Source organism: Mytilus galloprovincialis, chromosome 4 (genome assembly GCF_965363235.1).
Source record: "Mytilus galloprovincialis chromosome 4, xbMytGall1.hap1.1, whole genome shotgun sequence".
Lineage (NCBI taxonomy): Eukaryota > Metazoa > Mollusca > Bivalvia > Mytilida > Mytilidae > Mytilus > Mytilus galloprovincialis.
This window is the reverse complement of record NC_134841.1, coordinates 53,393,848-53,412,580: the sequence shown is the minus strand read 5'-3', so window position 1 is coordinate 53,412,580 and position 18,733 is coordinate 53,393,848. Positions and strand designations below refer to the sequence as shown.

At 31.8% G+C, this 18,733-nt stretch overlaps 1 protein-coding gene across 1 annotated transcript in view; it reads right to left on the bottom strand.

Moving 5' to 3' along the window:
- LOC143072427 (cilia- and flagella-associated protein 206-like) overlaps positions 1-18,733 on the bottom strand; it is a 45,014-nt gene that overhangs the window by 23,942 nt on the left and 2,339 nt on the right. The window contains exons 3-8 of the mRNA XM_076247347.1: positions 17,210-17,295; positions 16,726-16,838; positions 14,812-14,916; positions 13,951-14,049; positions 8,274-8,416; positions 7,746-7,845 (exon numbers count right to left, since the gene is read on the bottom strand). Of these exons, the coding sequence (XP_076103462.1) occupies positions 7,746-7,845; positions 8,274-8,416; positions 13,951-14,049; positions 14,812-14,916; positions 16,726-16,824 (546 nt within the window). The 5' untranslated portion in view covers positions 16,825-16,838; positions 17,210-17,295. The remainder of the gene's footprint in view (positions 1-7,745; positions 7,846-8,273; positions 8,417-13,950; positions 14,050-14,811; positions 14,917-16,725; positions 16,839-17,209; positions 17,296-18,733) is intronic.

The window sequence follows — 18,733 nt, the reverse complement described above, 5'->3', positions numbered from 1 at the left end:
TTATTTTAAGCCCAACATTCAGCAGCTATTTTGATGCATAAACAAGGATGAGTATATGAGCAACACAAAATGTTCATTTTACATAAACATAGAGGCTCTAGATACACTTAATTTTTTTAGGCCAACTGTGGTTTAATTTGTATTTTCAGAGGAGAAGATCTTTGTTAAGGTTTCAAAGATAATTCAAGTTGATAACCAACTTGATCAAACACTGCAAAATTTCTAATTTATGGGCAGCAACCCAACAACAGGTTGTCTTATGTGTGGGAAAACTTCTGACATGGCAAATTGAATGTGACTAGAGGAGAAAATTTTGGTCTAAGTTCCTGAGACAGATGAGACGATAAATATTCATGGGATGGAGGGACGGACTGACAGACAGACAGAAGTAAAAAAAATAAACCCCAACTTAAAAAAAATGACAGAAATTTACAAGTTAGCTACTCATGTGTAAAATCATGTAAGTATTTAGTAAGCAGGAAGTTGTGGAGTGATGAAACTGAAAACACATCAAACGGTATAGATGACATATATAAACTCTAAAACCAAATTTCAAAAATCCTTCTTATGTAATTCCTGAGAAAGGAGCGATGAAAAATATTCATAGGACAGAGGGACAGATGGCCAGACAGAGGTAAAAAAGTATACCCCCTTTATTAAAGCAGTGTTATAATGATTCAGCTTAACTGAGCAATAAATGATATCATAAAAGAGTTATAAAATTTTATACCTGTGTAGATTGCTGTTCAATTGTTTCTGAATCTGAAAATATATTACTTCCATCATACTCCATTTGACATGTCTCATGGGTCTGTAAGTAAATCATATAAAAATTAAATTCACCACAACCCGTACAGAAATTGCTAACAAAAGCACATAAGTTTCACATGTGAAGCACATGAGATGCAAGTAAGAATTATATGCAAATCAGGTTGCTCATATGTGCAGTTTGGTAGTTCATATGTGCCCACAAAAATCTAACATAATGCTCACGTGTGCAATTCAAACCTCAGGTGAGCTTTTATCATCCATGTTAGTTTTATGTTAGTTTTGTACCTTGAAAAGTTTTTCCATTCTTCTAACCATTTAAAACTAACCTACATCATTGCTCATATGAGCTTTTTCAAAATGACATGCCCAGTCATGTACTTCCTGTAAATTCAAATTCATGAAAAGCATGCAATAATTGGAGGGAGATGGATATGAAAAATATTAAGTCCTACATTGTGCTATTTGGAGAAAATAACATTGTTGAAATCTGATAAAACCAGTGTGGCTGTGGTTAATTATTTGTAAGTTATATCATTTCTATTTCATTATGTTCATTTTTGTGTCAGATTTTGAAATATATTACAATTTTAAGTCCTTTATGGGAATATTATATATGCAGGTTGCTTCAAAATTAGTACTACATGTATGAAGACCAAATGATATGAAAATCATAATTAACTGACAATAATTAAATAATAACTCTTTTAACATGATGTATCAGTTATTTTATTTTCAACTGAATTATATATTTAAGATTTTCATTTAAATTTGAAAACTATTCCTATTTTGAAGCAGCCATTTTGTTTTGGTCAACTATAATATTCATGTGTGCAACTGCTCATATGAGCAATCTAATAAAATGTGCATGTGAAACAAAAGCTTATATGAGCAGTTGCACGTACGGTTTTTAACATGCAAATTAGGTTAGTTTCATATGTGCAATTTTTTGCTCACAAAATGCTCACCTAATTTGCATGTTAAAAAACTCGTGTGCAATCATGTTAGTTTCTAACGTGAGCATCATATGTGCAACTTATGTGCAACATGTTAGCACTTTTTGGTAAGGGAAGGCACAAGGCAACAGTAAATCTGAGAGGATTACATTTTTTTAACTTGCACATTCTGTTGATGGGCCTTACTGTGAATTTTAGATGAATAACAACAATGCAGTGCTGTTCTTTTGCTTTTTGTGTTTATTTGTTATAGTGTGTCTACTGATTTTTTGTTATGGATGGATACTCTATATCCTGAGTTTTTATACGATCGCAAACAAATTTTTGGGATCTTATAATGGTATGATGTGGTCGTCTGCTTCGTTGTCTGCATCGTCCTCTTCGTCTTTGTTGGTTTACGAACAATAACTTTAGTTTGTCAATGATCTCTATGAAATCTAAGAAGAAGGTTCAATATTACAAAAGGAAAGCATTTTTGTAGTTTCTGGACAATCACTTGTGTGTAAGATAATGGATCTCTTTGACATTGTACCATGTACAAGATTCCATATCACAAAAGGAAGGCGTGGATCAGGTTAGGAGGTAATTGCCCAATTCATACAGGAATTGGGGATAAAACAGGGCCAAAAACAAACATTTTTCTAGTTTCGAGACAATTATTTGTGTTTAAGAGTATGAATCTCTCTGAAATTGTACTTCAAGGTCCCATACTACAAAGGAAAGGCTGGGATTCAGTGTGGGGTTAATTACTCCAAGTGGGGATTCAAAAGTTGGGGGGTGGCCACTGGGTTCTAATTTTTAAAGGGGCTCTAAAAAAATTTTGGAAATTTTCAAGAAGAATCTTTAAATGTACAGTATTGCGTTTTGTTAGATCTTCACATTTTTTTTTGTGTCAGAAACCTATACTATGTAAAAAATTTGATCACAATCCAAATTTAGACAGTATATTAAGCTTGAATAATGTGTCCAAATTTCCCCTAACTGTTCAGGGTTTAACATCTGCGGTTGTATTGGGACGCGCTCAGCAAAGCAATTTATTATATTATAAAACTATAACATGTTAACTAATATCTGTTAAAAAAGATCAAAATGAAAAATAATTATGTTGTTGACACCAGAAATTTGTTTCAGAGGTAATATGCTCATGATGACTGCAATTGTGAAAATAAAAAATATCAACATATCTATAAAACTATATACATGAAATCTTGATCCAACCAATTTTTTATAACAACTATCAAAATGATGAAATTCCAATAATAGACATGTATGTTAAACAGACCACTTTCATATCTAATATGCCATATACCAAATTTGAATTATTCTATCATAATTGAGCATAAAATCAAATTTCCATAAAGACTATACAAGTTTTGTAGTACTTACAATTCCATCTGTTTGTGTCTCAATTGTATTTTGGCTCTCAATCAAAGTATCCATACAATGTATTGAACTGTCTTTAACCTAAAAATAGATAACATACTTGAATACTACAATCAGACAAACAGAAAGACAGAAAGACAGAAAGACAGACAGACAGTCAGACTGACAGACAGACAGACAAAAATCTGACATGTCTGACAGAAGTTAAGACCCTTTTTACCAAAGATGAAGAATATGCTACATTAAATGTGTTAAATTATCATATCTGTAGACAGACAGACAGACAGACAGACAGACAGACATAAATCTGACATGTCTGAAAGAAGTTAAAACCCTTTTTACCAAAGATGAAGATTATGCTTCATTAAATGTGTTAAAATATCATATCTGTACTATAAATGCGATTTTTATCAGTATATGACATCTATAAAATCATTCTTACTAGACATATTCAATTTAACATATTTATATAGATGTAGGAAGATGTGGTGTGAGTGCCATTGAGACAACCTTCCATCCAAATAACAATTTATAAAAGCAAACCATTATAAGTTAATGTACGGCCTTCAACATGTACATGTAAAGATAAAATGATTGCAAAAAAAAGCTAAAATCAAATATAAACTTTTGAAAAATTATATTTATCCTATATATTTTTGTTGCAAACTGCTCTTATTTTGTTACCTTTGATGAACATTCCCATACCTGTCAACTCACCCGTTTTTTGCGGGTGACACCCGTTATTTTCACCTCTCACCCGGGAGTTTTTCTTTACCCGGCGGGTCCCGGGATTTTTTCTACCATTACCCGTTTCACCCGGATTTCTGACCAGAATTGTTTCCGGTATTTAGAAGTAATACGACCTTCGGTTTTATCGGTCTTTTTCAATGTAACCAAAAGTCAAAATGTAGGATTGTTTACCTGAGCTACGTACCGTGTAAATTAATGTTCTCTGACAGTGAAATAGCTTCAGGTTATTCCTGTGGAAAAACTAAAACCACCCAAATAGTAAAGAGGGCCCTTTCAGTTGAAAATAACAAAGTGGTAGTTGAAAACAAGCCAAGATTTTTTGTTTTGTCAAAACTTGCTAAAACATTACTGGTTTTGCCAAACAGCTATGCAGACAGTGAGAGGGCATTTTCTTTGGTAAAGAAAATAGCTACAGAGTTTAGGGCTGATCTTAATAAGGATACACTGTGTGCTCTTCTTTCTTGTAAAATGAATACACATTTGCATTGCTATGAACTGAAACCAAGTGCAGTTCTTTTAAAGAATGCCAAGTCTGCTACTATGGAATATAACAATAGTCTGAAATAAACTTGTATACATGTTCTAACTGTTTCATATACATATTGACTATATAAATTATATATAAACATATTTTTGTTCTTCAATTGAGCCCGCAAAATGTCCTACGCGTTATGACCTGAGATTTTTTTTCTCAATGCAGGTCATGACCTGACTTTTCATTTTCAGAGGTTGACAGGTATGCATTCCTCATATGCATATATATCCTCATCTAGTTCTTTTCTTGTAAATTCTTTTCTGCAGCTAATACAGACAGCTACAAATGTAAAATTAGATAAGTCAAAATATTATAAGTAACATAATCTGCCTGGTGTATGTTTGTAGAATATATATTGTTAACTATAAAGAATATTTTATCTAAAATATTATCTAGCATTGTATTGATATACAGTTGAGCTTAACCACTTTTCAAGTACAGACATGAATTTATTCAAAAACAATAATTTCAAACTTCAAGTCTAAATATTTTTATAAAACACCATCATCATTATCATATATATATATGCAAAATGTTTGATAAATTTTGCCATCATGTACATGAAAATTAGACTTCTGTTTGAGTAGTTGTGGCAAGTGAGATTTTCATTATTAATTCACTTTGATATTTATAAATCATGTTTCTATACATGCTATATGTTCAGTTATAATTGAATGTAACTTTAGATTTAAACAACACTACTGGCTTATTGACCTGTTAGGTGTTTGGAAGCTATAAAAACTTTAACAGATTTTTTACTATATTTGTTCATCCATAATCTTTACCCCCTTTTACTTTTTTAATTGTAATTGAAATGTCAAATTGTCTTTCTTGTGTTACTGGGTTTCTGTACCCATTGACCTCTAACATAAGAAATAGTGATAGGGGAGTGATAGTCTTGTCATAGTGTACATTATTTGTTATAGTTTTACTATAGATGCCTGATGGCTTTGATATTCTAGGAGGTAAGGGAGAGAGGGTTCAAGGGGATTTTGGAAATAAATGGTCCAACTTTATTAAAAGCAAAAATCATTTCTGCCTAAAGATTATTTGAAACTAACTTACACAATAAAGAAAATAATTTATTGTGATACTTTGACTTCAGGATGAACTTTTAAATCTTCAGACCCAGGACTTAATTGTGGGACAAATTTAGTTAGATTATGTTGGCCTGTAGAAATGATATTTACAGGCCCGAAAACAATTTTACTTGCCTGGGCTGCTGGGCCTTTGTGAAGACTGCATGGATACTTAAACTAAAGAAGAATAAAAATATCTGTTTTCTTAAACTAGAACCTGTCCCCATTGAGAATATCCAAATGTAATTCTAGTCAAATCGGCACCTGGTTAAAACGGCCATTAATTTAGTAATTTCGGCACCTATGTAAAATATATGTGGAATATGCCTATTTTTTCAATAAAGTAAATGTGTTATCTGACAAATATCGACTTTAAAATATCTTTGTGGATTTAAGTATGTTTTTTGTTGTTGTTCAACTTAATATGTCTTCAAGGTATTGGATATTTGTATGATACAAAGGCATAGCATCCTCCCTTGCTTTAAAAAATGAGTTTTACAATACACCTTATCGCTATTTAGTCCATTCCGGGAAAAACAGTCATTTATACAACTTCCTGTTTGGGGTCACCGGCCGAAAAATGGAGGTCATCAGTAGTGAGCTGAGGGAGAATAAACTTTAGAAAGTGATCATCAAGAAACTTTGATATAGTATTATCCACTTTTTTCGAAATTAAAATTGAAGTAAAAAAATATTTTGTTTGAAGTATTTACGGTAGTTTAAACAGGTCTCATTAAAAAGTATCATGTATGGTGAATTGTTTAAACAGGGTCCCAGATAGCTTCAACTGGATGAAAAAGTTGTGTAATTTTAGAACTTATCCGGAATGGAATAAATAGCGATTAGATGTATTGGACATATATCCCCCACACCCACCCATATACAAAAGTACATTGACTTACATGTTCCTACTGGCAGAACAACACCAGTTTTTTTTAATAAAGTTGTTACATCATCAAAGTGAAGACATTTGCTTCTTTTTCTCTTCTTCTCATTGTGCCTAACAACTTCTGACGAATGGGTGTGGTCTATTTCTGGATGTGTACTAATGTGAGATGGTACCAGGCAAAGAAGTCTATTTCTTTTCTTTTCATTCAGTTTAAGGAAGTTATTGAAATGTGACGAACAAATAGAATAGGTATTAGCTAACACATTTTGTGGTAAAATACCAGCTTCAGTAAGCACAATAATAATGTCATCAAATGAACATGTTTTTAAATGGAAAAAGTCTTCAGAACATCTGATAAATTCTTTGGATAACGATCCTAACTGGCAGAAAGTCAGTCATTTTCAATCACCCTGAATCATTATTTGTCGATCACAAAGCCTTGAATCTACTATAAAGTTAAGGTGATGGTTGTTTACATCTTGTTGTCTGCTGACATCTTGTTTATTTGTTACCTCATAATAGGAAGAGTTCTTAACAAGGGAGATAACTTTATATCTATGTTGGAATAAATATTGATGTTAGCACTAGCTGAACTTTATAGACAGCTATATGCAGTAAACAAAGATACTTATTTTTATTTATATTATATAATACATTAAAAATAGTACTCTAGTGCAGCATTTGAAAAGAATATTTATTTCAAATCACAAAAACGTCACCATTTTTTTTAACAAATCATATGCAAATATAGGGCCAAAGCAATGCATTTAACTTTTTTATTTTAAATATCACCTCTCTATAATTTAACATACCTTGAAAACAATATCTTCAAGATTTATCCCTAAAAATTCTACAGATCTGTTGTCCAATTTTTTTTTTAATTTGTTTTGAAAATTGCTGAAAATGTTAAATTTGAAAACTAGTGTATTTTCCCAGATGTTCCACAGGCTGGTACAGTAAAACCTTTCATTTTTTTAATTTGTGCAGAACTATAATAATCCTTTCAGGGTATTAACAGTGATAAAATTACAACTACTTCCTTGTTATGTTAAGATTGTTTAAAAAAAAAAAAATTTCTCCAGATTTTGAATCGAAAAAAACAGTCTTTTTAAATATGATGTGTTACCATGGCAACACATATTTTTTTAACATTTTTTTTCATATGAATATTGTTTTATGCCTATAATGCACCATTCAGCCAAGTTTTGTCTGATTTCATGACATACCATTTCCTTGTCATTTTGGTGCTTACAGAGAACGACTCTTAATGTCATTCAATTTGACAAAATCTTGTGTTTTTTTTTATCTCAATATAAATACTTATCTTAACAAGTGTTGATGTGGCAATTTGATTATCATATAAGTATTACTATTATAATGTATACCTGTGAGTAAGGTGTTATACTGGCAAATTGTGTATGAAGTTTTAATAGCTGTTTTAAGTCTGGACTTCTTTTGGCACATTCAGCTACCAGACGAATAAATCTAAAACAGATATCAAACAAGTCATTAAGATTCAATCATAGACTCAAGCAATAACCTGAACATGACCGTTTTACATTTGACTTCTGAAGACATTTTAACTATAGTATTTTGATATATAATCTGTAAATCAGGAACTGCTAAATTCAGCTACCATATTTGAATTCTGGTTTTGATAAGAAATATACATGATATATATCCACAATTCTTTTTTTCCTTCCAAATAATGGCCACTATGATGTTAAAAAAGTAACAATCAATCCTTAATAATGTAATAATGATATATTAGCTTTGTGTCTTAATAAAAGATAATCCATTTTGTATTGTTTTGCTATCTATGATTCTTGTTTTGTAATAAAACCTATAATTGATGATTGAATGTTGCTAAGAATAACTTACTATAACCTTAAATGTAACATAACAAAACTTACCCATCTGGGTTTTGAGAAAATTCTGTTGCTGCTTGTTTATTGCTGAATCCATAATAATGATCTTTATTTCTAAGTACATCAATATCTGGGTTGCTAGGTAACAGTAATCTGTCAAACTTTGCTAAAGCCCAAGCACAGTAACCCTGTTAACATGGTTAATGAATAAACATAGTAATGACCTTTGTAAACAAGAAAATTAAAGGGAAACTTCGCAAAAAAATCAAAAATTGATATTATGTCCATTCTGTATAAAGATTCTCAAATTTATAGATATTAAAGTTTTATTCCGCTAGATAAGAGATCACCATCGATTTTAAATTATGAGTATCAATTCTCTGCGTTCCGCCATTTTGTCATCTTCTAAGATTAAAAATCACGATATGTCTATAAACCACAAAGGACCAAAACTACAGTAACCGATGTAGTCGTAATTGCATGTTGATAGCTTGTCAATCGTACGGTTGTTTTATCTGACTAACTAACTTGATACGGAAAATGTTCTTATTTTTTTTAAATAACCATAGTCTGTTATTTTTAAACTGTTAATATTGGAATTAGTTAAAAAGTCAAAATTCAAATCTTAAATAAGTGTTCCGTGAAAATTCGAAAATCTAATTTGTTCATAATTCTTTTAAGTAATAAACTTTATTCAAATAAATTCGGATCTTCCCTCATCTGATCACCAGCATGGCTAAAGGTATTTCTCCCAAAGGTATTGTGAGGGGTGTGTGGTGACACGTCCAGGTATTCAAGCGATTTCCTGTCGGGCTTGCAAGTTCATGCATCGTTTCACTTCTGTAAATATTGATCAGTGTACACGGCCGATAACTTATAACTCTCCATTTTGAACTATCAGGTGTATAATATACATCTCTGTCTTGCGTGTCCGAAAGTGATATAATATACTAGTCATTACTTAACTCGTACGCTTGTTTATAAACAACATTTCTGGTGTAAAGAACATTATTTATAAAAATATAAATAATACCATAAAAAACAAAAATTTGAAGAAATAAAAATCTATTTACATATTTTTTCCAAGGGTTAATTTGGGAAAATGTAATATATACTCGTTGTCAATAGTAAAGGACAGACTGGAACATACCAGAAATATTGATTTTAAAAAATGTACGCACTTGTCGACGATTCGTTTATACGCCTGGATAGAAAGTTACGGAACTATAGCGCAATTTAAAATATATACATGTATACATTGAACATAAGAAACATACATTTTGTGTAAATTGGGGTAAAAGTTTTGTAAATAGACTAGTCCACGTATGCCAACAGACTGAACAGTATGTAATCAACGAATTCGATAGACTATTGTATACCAAAAGAAGAAGAAGAAGCAGAGAACCAATTTGATTTAAATACAGATCGAAGTTATGAACATAGTTAAATCACAGATTTATATATCAATTAGATTGTTCTCGAATAAAGGAAGAAATTCGTCATCATCACAATTGTTCCGACATTCATGTAATATATATACAACTGGACGTACACTACAAATAATCCCCAAGGGATGTGAATATTTTCTAGGAAAACTATTGAGTATTAAAGTTTCAAATCAATTTCGGGATTTATTTTCTTTCTTGATATTCAATGACAGCAATTTAAAGAATAAACTGCTTGTCCGCTTTAGGGGTATCACGTTAGTGGGATCCCAACCCTCCCATAACCTTGGACAGTGGTGTCACAGTACAACATATGAACGAACTATACAAATCAGTAGAAAAAACCTTAACTCATCAGATGGATAAAAATACAAATACTATAAATACAAGTGGAAGTTTTCGTTTTTGCAATTTGAGAGTAAATGATGTATCAAACGTTCAAGAATACGCATGTAATATGTGTCACTGGATATAAAAAAAAAATCATCCTCAACACCTACTTCCGTATGGGACTTCCCCTTTCAGTGACCTGCAAATTTAACAGATGATACACTTTCTAAGATTTATATGTCCAACAACGACCCACTGCTCTACATGTGTTACTAACAGCCTGAGATAGCAATTCTTTTGTTAGGTCAATTCTCTTTCGTACAATACCAGAAAACATGGAAAATAAGTTCTTTAAATTTTGACTCTGGAATTAATACCATTTTTTCGTGTGAGATACTTTATTTCTGGCGATGAGCAGACATGGGCAGAAAACAATAAAAAGATAGGTTTAATAATACTTCGGTCTATACAAATGCAGAATATACCATGATGGTTTGATTTCGTCAAAAGATATAAGAGATCTGACAAATAGATTATCACTTTGATATTGCAAGACACCCATTTATAACTTAGTACTTTTGCATACCAAACTTTCGCAAAAAGATTTGTCATTTGATTAAATAAGAAGTTGTGAGTAGATATAGGAAGATGTGGTGTGAGTGCCAATGAGACAACTCTCCATACAAATAACAATTTAAAAAGTAAACCATTATAGGTTAAAGTACGACCTTCAACACTGAGCCTTGGCTCACACCGAACAACAAGCTATAAAGGGCCCCAAAATTACTAGTGTAAAACCATTCAAACGGTGGTTTGTTTTCTTGGGAGACACGTACCGAAATAAAGTGGACTTAAGCAGCTATATAAGTCACGGTATGGCCTTCAACAGTGACCAATAGTAAAAGTATATTGTATAAGTCAACTAAATGTGAACATGAAAGAATTAAAGCAGACATATATATTTTATCTATACATATACAAAAGAATACTTTGAGCCTCAAATCAAACATATGTCTATTTTACAACTATTCCGAGTCTGACGTGTCACTTTCACATTCTTTGAAGCCTTCATAAACACCATCTTGTGACGGAAATGCTTCCCTAATAATGTTAACAACACAAGCTCTGTTTCTCTTGCCAAGTGGTTGCCCTTTTCTAACCCAACAAACAAACTGACGATAAGCCATTAGTCGGCTTTGGCTGTGAGTTAGTACGTCTGGAGCTCTCCCTCTGTGGCGCTTGTACCTCAAAAAACTTATATAGCTGCCTTTTGTCCAATCCCTTTGTTTAAATGTACATTTGATACTTGAACAATAAAATATTTTGAATTGAATATAGCTGGTTTGAAAAACAACCGGGTTCAGACAAACTGTTCTGAAATCCATATTGTCACTAATGCATTCACCCAATTCAATATTACCATCAAAGAGAGTAAATTCGTGGCAACAAAGACATTCCTTCAATAACGGCATAACTATGCATTTAGTACACGAACACCAATCTGTGTTCAACTGGCGAGGGTTGCTAAGGATAACTTGATTTCGGGAACTTTCTGCAGCTTCCATTTCATTGAGCTCTTCTTCGGTATACCCTGGCTCTAGTGCGTACCCTAATTGACCATACTCGTCAAAATCTGCCTCTCTTGACAGACTGGAACCACTGTTAGTACTATCATTCTCCGAACAAGACATTTTTAGTTATGATTATATGATTAATTTTTGGACCATTTATACATGTACACTGTCCTATAGAAACAATCACGCACAAATCATAAGAGAAAAAATATGTGAGTAAAAGTTAATTGAATTATCAAAGTTAGTTTCCCGTCTTTAACCGAAAATTGTTTATTTCTTAGTAAATTAATTTATTTGAATTCAAATAAATAATAGCACCAAATATAATTAAATTATTCCACGGCGATCTATTTTCATTTGTCACCAACTTGAATATGTATTTTAAATGTATGTATTAAATGCTCCCTTGTTTTATAATCCACTGATCCGAAAAGACAGTCACACCTGGCAAGGTGTGCCCTAGAGGCGTGGTTAAATACCGAAGTGCAAATAACAATTTACCTTTCAACAAGCCATCTACGAGTATTGCCACAGAACCGTGAATACACACATCGTATAAACCTAGTCATAGCAGAGACAGTAAAAGGTCAATAAGAGTACACCAACATATTGTCTTTACAGATTATTGTACTTTAATTTGTTCACCTTGTCAGTCCGAAAATGCATTAATTAAAAATAAATTGATAACTTTATGTGTTGTCTAAAAAAATAATTCGAATATATACGTTGAACATAGAAAATTTATCTCATGAATGTGTACAATTGCACGTCTGTGCGTTTTATCTTCTTATTATCGGCTGGTTATTAGATAAAGCATAAGTCATCGGCGCGCTTACGATTACGTTAAAATATGATTAAAAACCAAGACTTTTAATGATTGTATTTTAAATCCCGGCATGCAAAAACCAGGAGAAAACGTCACGACTTACAGGAAGTTGTTAATATTTTTTCATTAATTATTGAATTTCTCCTTTATTACTGCACATATAGCAATAAAACTTTGTGAATATATATATTATGTCATAATGAACATATTTAAACCATAAGTAAAAAATCGCGAATTTTCCCTTTAATGTCAAGGTTCCTAGGAAAATTTTTCAGTTAAGCCTCGATCCTCATTATCCCAGCTTGAATCTCAATAATGATAGTCATTGTCTCTTGTTATTTTTTCCATTGTTCTAAACATTATTAGAAAAGACAAAATTTTTAAAGTTTGTGATAAGTTGCATGCACTAATGTACATGTTGGAATGCTGCAAACTGACCTCTAAACTTCTAATTTGCATAAATCAAGTAGCTGCTACTGCCTCAATCACCATTTATAACAAAGTAATCCTTTTAGTATACCATGGGTCAAGTCAAAATTCTGTTCCTTTTTAATTTTGTACCTATTTACTTTTTGTAATATTCTAATAGCAATACCCTTCAGATGTATATGGTGTAAAATTAAGAAATAATTCATGGCAGCCATAGATTGGTTTTCATTTAACCATGAGTTGGGCATTTATATTCGTATTTCACCCCTCACTAAGTCTCAGGGTAAAATAAACGAATATAAATGCCCAATCCATGGTTAAATGAAAACAGATCTACGGCTGCCATGAATTATTTCTTAATTTTACACACAAATACATCTGAAGGGTATTGCTATTAGAATATTAGCCATCAAAGCCCTATACATACAATTCTAATAGGACAAATTTGGTAATTTTGTTAGCAATGAAAGGCCTATACATACGATACTATTTTGGCTGTTCCGTTTTACCCAATTTTGATAATATGAGTAATATTATATTATTCAATGATTATATATTTTCTTTCAATGTAATTTTATTCGTTCTGAGGCATACAAGAAGCTTTAAACCCTGCGGTATTTACATTTAATTTTTTGTTTACGAAAACCATACTTGTGACTTCACCTTGTTTCGTTGCCATGCCAAGACAATAACATCATTTCGTGGAATTTTCGTTTTATGAATATTTTACCATGAAAAATAAATAGAAATGGACTGATTTGTTTATTTTGCTGTAGAATAGAGATAAATAATATTGTATCTGAATCTTAGCCTACGTAAACTGGGGGTTTTGATGTCAAAAATTTAGAATATCTGGCAGCTTGTACAAATAAGTTGGTCGTAACGCGGAACAGCTGTTTTTGTGTATTACTGCGTTTTCACTAAAGGTAGATATATTGTGATTATACTGGTTGACGATAATAGGCTGTCATATTAGAATAAATTTTATTTACTCTCTGACCATATCAATACAAAAAGAAAACTATGAACTTTTGACATTTAAAGATCTAAGAAGATACCATTCTTGTTTATATATTTTTATTTTAATAAATCAATTATAATATTGTGAAATAACTTACCCTATATTGCAGTGGTAATTTGTTAAAATGCTTTGTTGTATCTGGAAACAACCAATCCAAATCTTTAAAATCACTAGGATTAATTTTCTCTCCCTTTGACTGAAAAAGATAGATTATCTCCCCTGTCACAATTATATTGATAATGTTGATGTAAATCCTGCTGCAAAGCATTGTTTTGTATTCTTCTAATATACATATTGACTTTTCATATTGGAAAATTATTTGGTCAGATACATTGACTGATATTTGGGATATAGGATGTATTTTTCCCCCATTTACTTGTAAAATATTCAAGTATTACCCTATAGTTACAGTAGTCCATTCATGCTAGCTGGGAGTATATTGGACTTCAGTGTCTTGCTTGGGAATTATTATTGTCAAGTCAGGTCTGCCTAAATGTCCGTTTTTATGGATTTTTGACAAAACGGTGACCTAGATTTTACAGACTAGATTCCTATTGGCCATATTATACCTCGTTGTGTTCCTATACCACCTTAGTATGCATGCATATATGATAATAGTTTTTACCAACAGTCACTTCCAGTTACGTAGTGGCCATCAAAAGATGCCCACCCCCACCTGATTTTGGCTACTTTTCATGTTTTTCTGATTTTGAACTCTTAAATGGCTTTCAAAGTGCCAAATTTTCATGAACAGACATCTGAGAAGAGTTGATGGACCATGAACTGCTTGGTTGAAGTCCCTGCTATCATGACAGTTCAGTTGGGGCAATTCAAAAAAAGTATAGAGGGTCATACGGGCCATCAAATAATGGTTGTCGCCATCACGCCTACAGGCGGGATTGGGGGTTAAAGGGTTAAGGGACTATATTTCTGAGTGACTAATTCAATGGATACCTACCCTTGTAAATGGTTCCAGACTAGCCAATATATTTCTAAGAACACTGAGTAATACCATCTCATCTTGAAAACCACTCCACAACTGTGACAGATGAATGAACTGAGGCTGTAAAATAAAGCAAGATAAATTAAATGTCTTCAATGGTCAGCTAAGTGGGAGTTTTGCATTGAGGTATTTGATGCTGCTTGCAAATGTTAAATATTTCGAAAAAGGTACATGTATAGCATGTATGGTCAGGCAAAAAAACAAATTAAAACAATTGAATAATTCATGTATATAAATTTGAAGGAGCTAGACATAATTTCCACTGTGCAATCAAGTTTTAAATGATGTTTATTACCATGTAATTTATACAGGATAAATGCAAGTCACATTCAAAGAAAATCAAGAAACTATTTTTCAAAATATGATTTTTTTACCATTCTAGATAAAGTATGTAAAAGTTTGATGTATTTTTATGACATCACTTGACTTGATGTTATCAGGACATATTTGTTTATTAGTATTTTGACCTTTATTTCCACATTTCGAGCCGGATTTAGATCTTAATTCCCATTCTTCTAACTTAACAATGTTTTGATTGTTTTTTATTCAATAAAAATACATTTTATTGTGGACTACATGTGTGTTTGTGGATGAATACTTACCGTATTTATTCTATTTAAAGCCCCTACCGAAAATCGTGCATTCAGAACTTTTGACTTCTAATAAACACCCCCATTTTGTAGTTAAACAAATAAAATTGAAACTAACCCATTACAATATTGCAAAGACATCGACCCGGTCACTCAGAAACATGAAACGAAAAATCAATAATGCCCATGTTTTAATCCACTCCGATAATCCAACACAGTGTGTACAAGTTCCAAAAATAGATCTGTCAGTTACACAGTACACTGTTGAAATTATGTTCCATTGATGTGCACGCTTGTTCATTCGAAAATTTTAACAAATTATTTGATGAGTCACATTACAGATAAACGCTATTTATAGATTATGGAGACAATAAGAAACACGTGTATGTTACTAGTCAGTTTCAACAAAATTCAGGTAAAGGTCAATGAAGTAAGGTACGAAATTCGTTTCTCTAATTGACACCCCCCTTTCGGAAATTGTCTTCGCTCCCGGGGCGTTTATTAGAATAAATACGGTACATAAACTTAAGCGGTAGGCACAGCCGTTTTTGATTGCACTGTGGCTTGTAGCTGCTCCATTCTAGTTGCTAAATGCTTTTCTAGTGATTCAACTTGATGAGCACAGCTAATAACATCATTCTAAAATTACAAATAAATAATTTAAATTGCAGTAACTCTTTGACAAATATCAAGAGAAAATCAGTCTAATCTTAGTATTTCTTATACAGATTACGTACAAATATACCAATTTGAATGTTAAGTTTGTAACCTAAAAAGTCTTTGTTATGTCAGTGTAAAATGATATGCTGATCAGTTACTACGGTGCAATACTGACTTTGTCGCTGTCATTGTTTTAAAATTTACTTGTATTCTATATATATTATCTTACAAATACAGAGCATAAAGCGTTTGAGGACCAAGAAAACCGATTAATTATAACCAACATCAATCATGCATCAACTCAAGCTTATCTACTGATATAGACTGATTTATAGTATGATTAAATGCATTTTCTTGTCTATTAGACACAGCATACTACCAAATCAATTCTATTTTTGTTATTTTCTGTAATATTTTTTTTATATAACATATTTTAGATCATAAACTAATTGACTTTCTCAAAGCACAATAAAAGTGTTGCTTTTTTCAAAAAAATATTTATTCTACAGGGTATTGAACTATATTTAAGCAGCCACCCTTTGTTTTTTCCCTGCCAACATAATAGAATCAGATGTCTTGATATGATATAGATGCTGAATATCAATTCAAATCTACTTACTAATATAACTCTAAGGAAAGCCTCATGTTGTCTTGTATTTATCAGTGATTCCTTTAACAACTGGGTGGATGGACCTTCATTTGATTCACCAGAATGCATCTTTTCTATCAAATCTACAAAAATGCAGTAACATTAGTTGATGCTGTAACTGTATATTATGTATCAAGTGGAATTATGATAATTTTATATATACATTTTTAAAACAATAAACATAAAACTTTCAAATATTCTAGACAATTAAGTCTGATTAGATGGTTAAGATAAAAGAAAATGGTAGTAGAAACTGATGTCCGCTTTCATTCATAAAGTGTCCCATCTTCAAAGCAGCCATATCTAAAAGGACAAGGTTACCTTTTAACCTAAACTTTCAAATGAAACCAATGTCACACAAGATAATCATGAGTTGTCTCCCATGTTCATTTGTCCATCATCAATTCTCTATGTAGTACAGTGCTGAAACAAGAATTCAGCAAAACACAGTTACCTGTATATTTATTGGCAGCACACAATGTGGGTGGATTTCTGAATCTACATTCTGTGTTGTGGCAGGTACTGCTTTATCTAAAATGGCTGGTACAATAGAAAGACAAAAGATGCCATGTCAGTTAAAAACTAATAAAAATGTGATGAATCATATCAATGTTGAACAGATGCTACTATCATTTTATAATAAGACTTACTGTTTATAATTTCAAGAAAACTGATTCTTTAAAAGTTCAGTAGCCTGATTCAGAGCTCCAGATAAGCTGCGTATTTGCGTGATCACGCAATACAAATAATAAATAAAGGGCTGCGCTTTAGCGCATGATACGCCCGTTGCTATTTTAACTTGTCTTTTATGCTTTAAATGAATTTATATGATCAACTAGAAATATATATACAAATCAAAAGGGATGTTACATTAATATATTCACCAAAGTTTCATAAAATCCCCCTTTTTTAAGTATAAAAATTCATTACTTAAGAAAACGTAAAATCTAAAATTTATAAAAATGGAAAGGGAGCTTATGAGATATAAACAATTTATCAAAGTTGCATAAAATTTTGTGAAAGAGTTAGTTATTGTCCCAAAATTGGAAAATCCCCCCTTTTTTAAGCATAAAAATTCATAACACGGAAATGTAAAATCTGAAATTTATAAAAATTGAAAGGGAGCTTACATCAATAGATATAAACAATTCACCAAAGTTTCATGGACATTGGTGAAAGACTTTTTGAGTTATTGTCCCAAGTGTTGAAAATCCCCCTTTTTTTTATGAATAAAGCCCCATAAATCCAAAACTTAAAATCTGAAATTTATAAAAATTGAAAGGGAGCTTACATCAATAGATATAAACAATTCACCAAAGTTTCATGGACATTGGTGAAAGTCTTTTTGAGTTATTGTCCGAAGTGTTGAAAATCCCCCTTTTTTATGAATAAAGCCCCATAAATCCAAAACTTAAAATCTGAAATTTATAAAAATTGAAAGGGAGCTTACATCAATAGATATAAACAATTCACCAAAGTTTCAAGGACATTGGTGAAAGCCTTTTTGAGTTATTGTCCGAAGTGTTGAAAATCCCCCCTTTTTGATGAATAAAGCCCCATAAATCCAAAACTTAAAATCTGAAATTAAAAAAATACGAAAGGGAGCTTACGTCAATAGATATAAACAATTCACTTAAGTTTCATGGAAATTGGTGAAAGTGTTTTTGAGTTATTGTCCGAAGTGTGGACGACGGACGGACAGACGGACGGACGGACAACGGTATACCATAATACGTCCCGTCTAAAAGACGACGGGCGTATAAAAACCCAATGCAATTGCCCATTGCAGGGTTCAATAACCCAATTAATTCAAAGGAAAACCCAATTATATTCCAAAACCATGAGTTCTCAACCCTTTTATTGGCTACCATTTGCGTTATTTACCCTTATCTGTTTACAATTTTAAACTATTTTTATAATATTTATAATTGGAAATTTCCTTTCGTTCTAAAAATAGATCCCTGCATCAAGTAGCTGA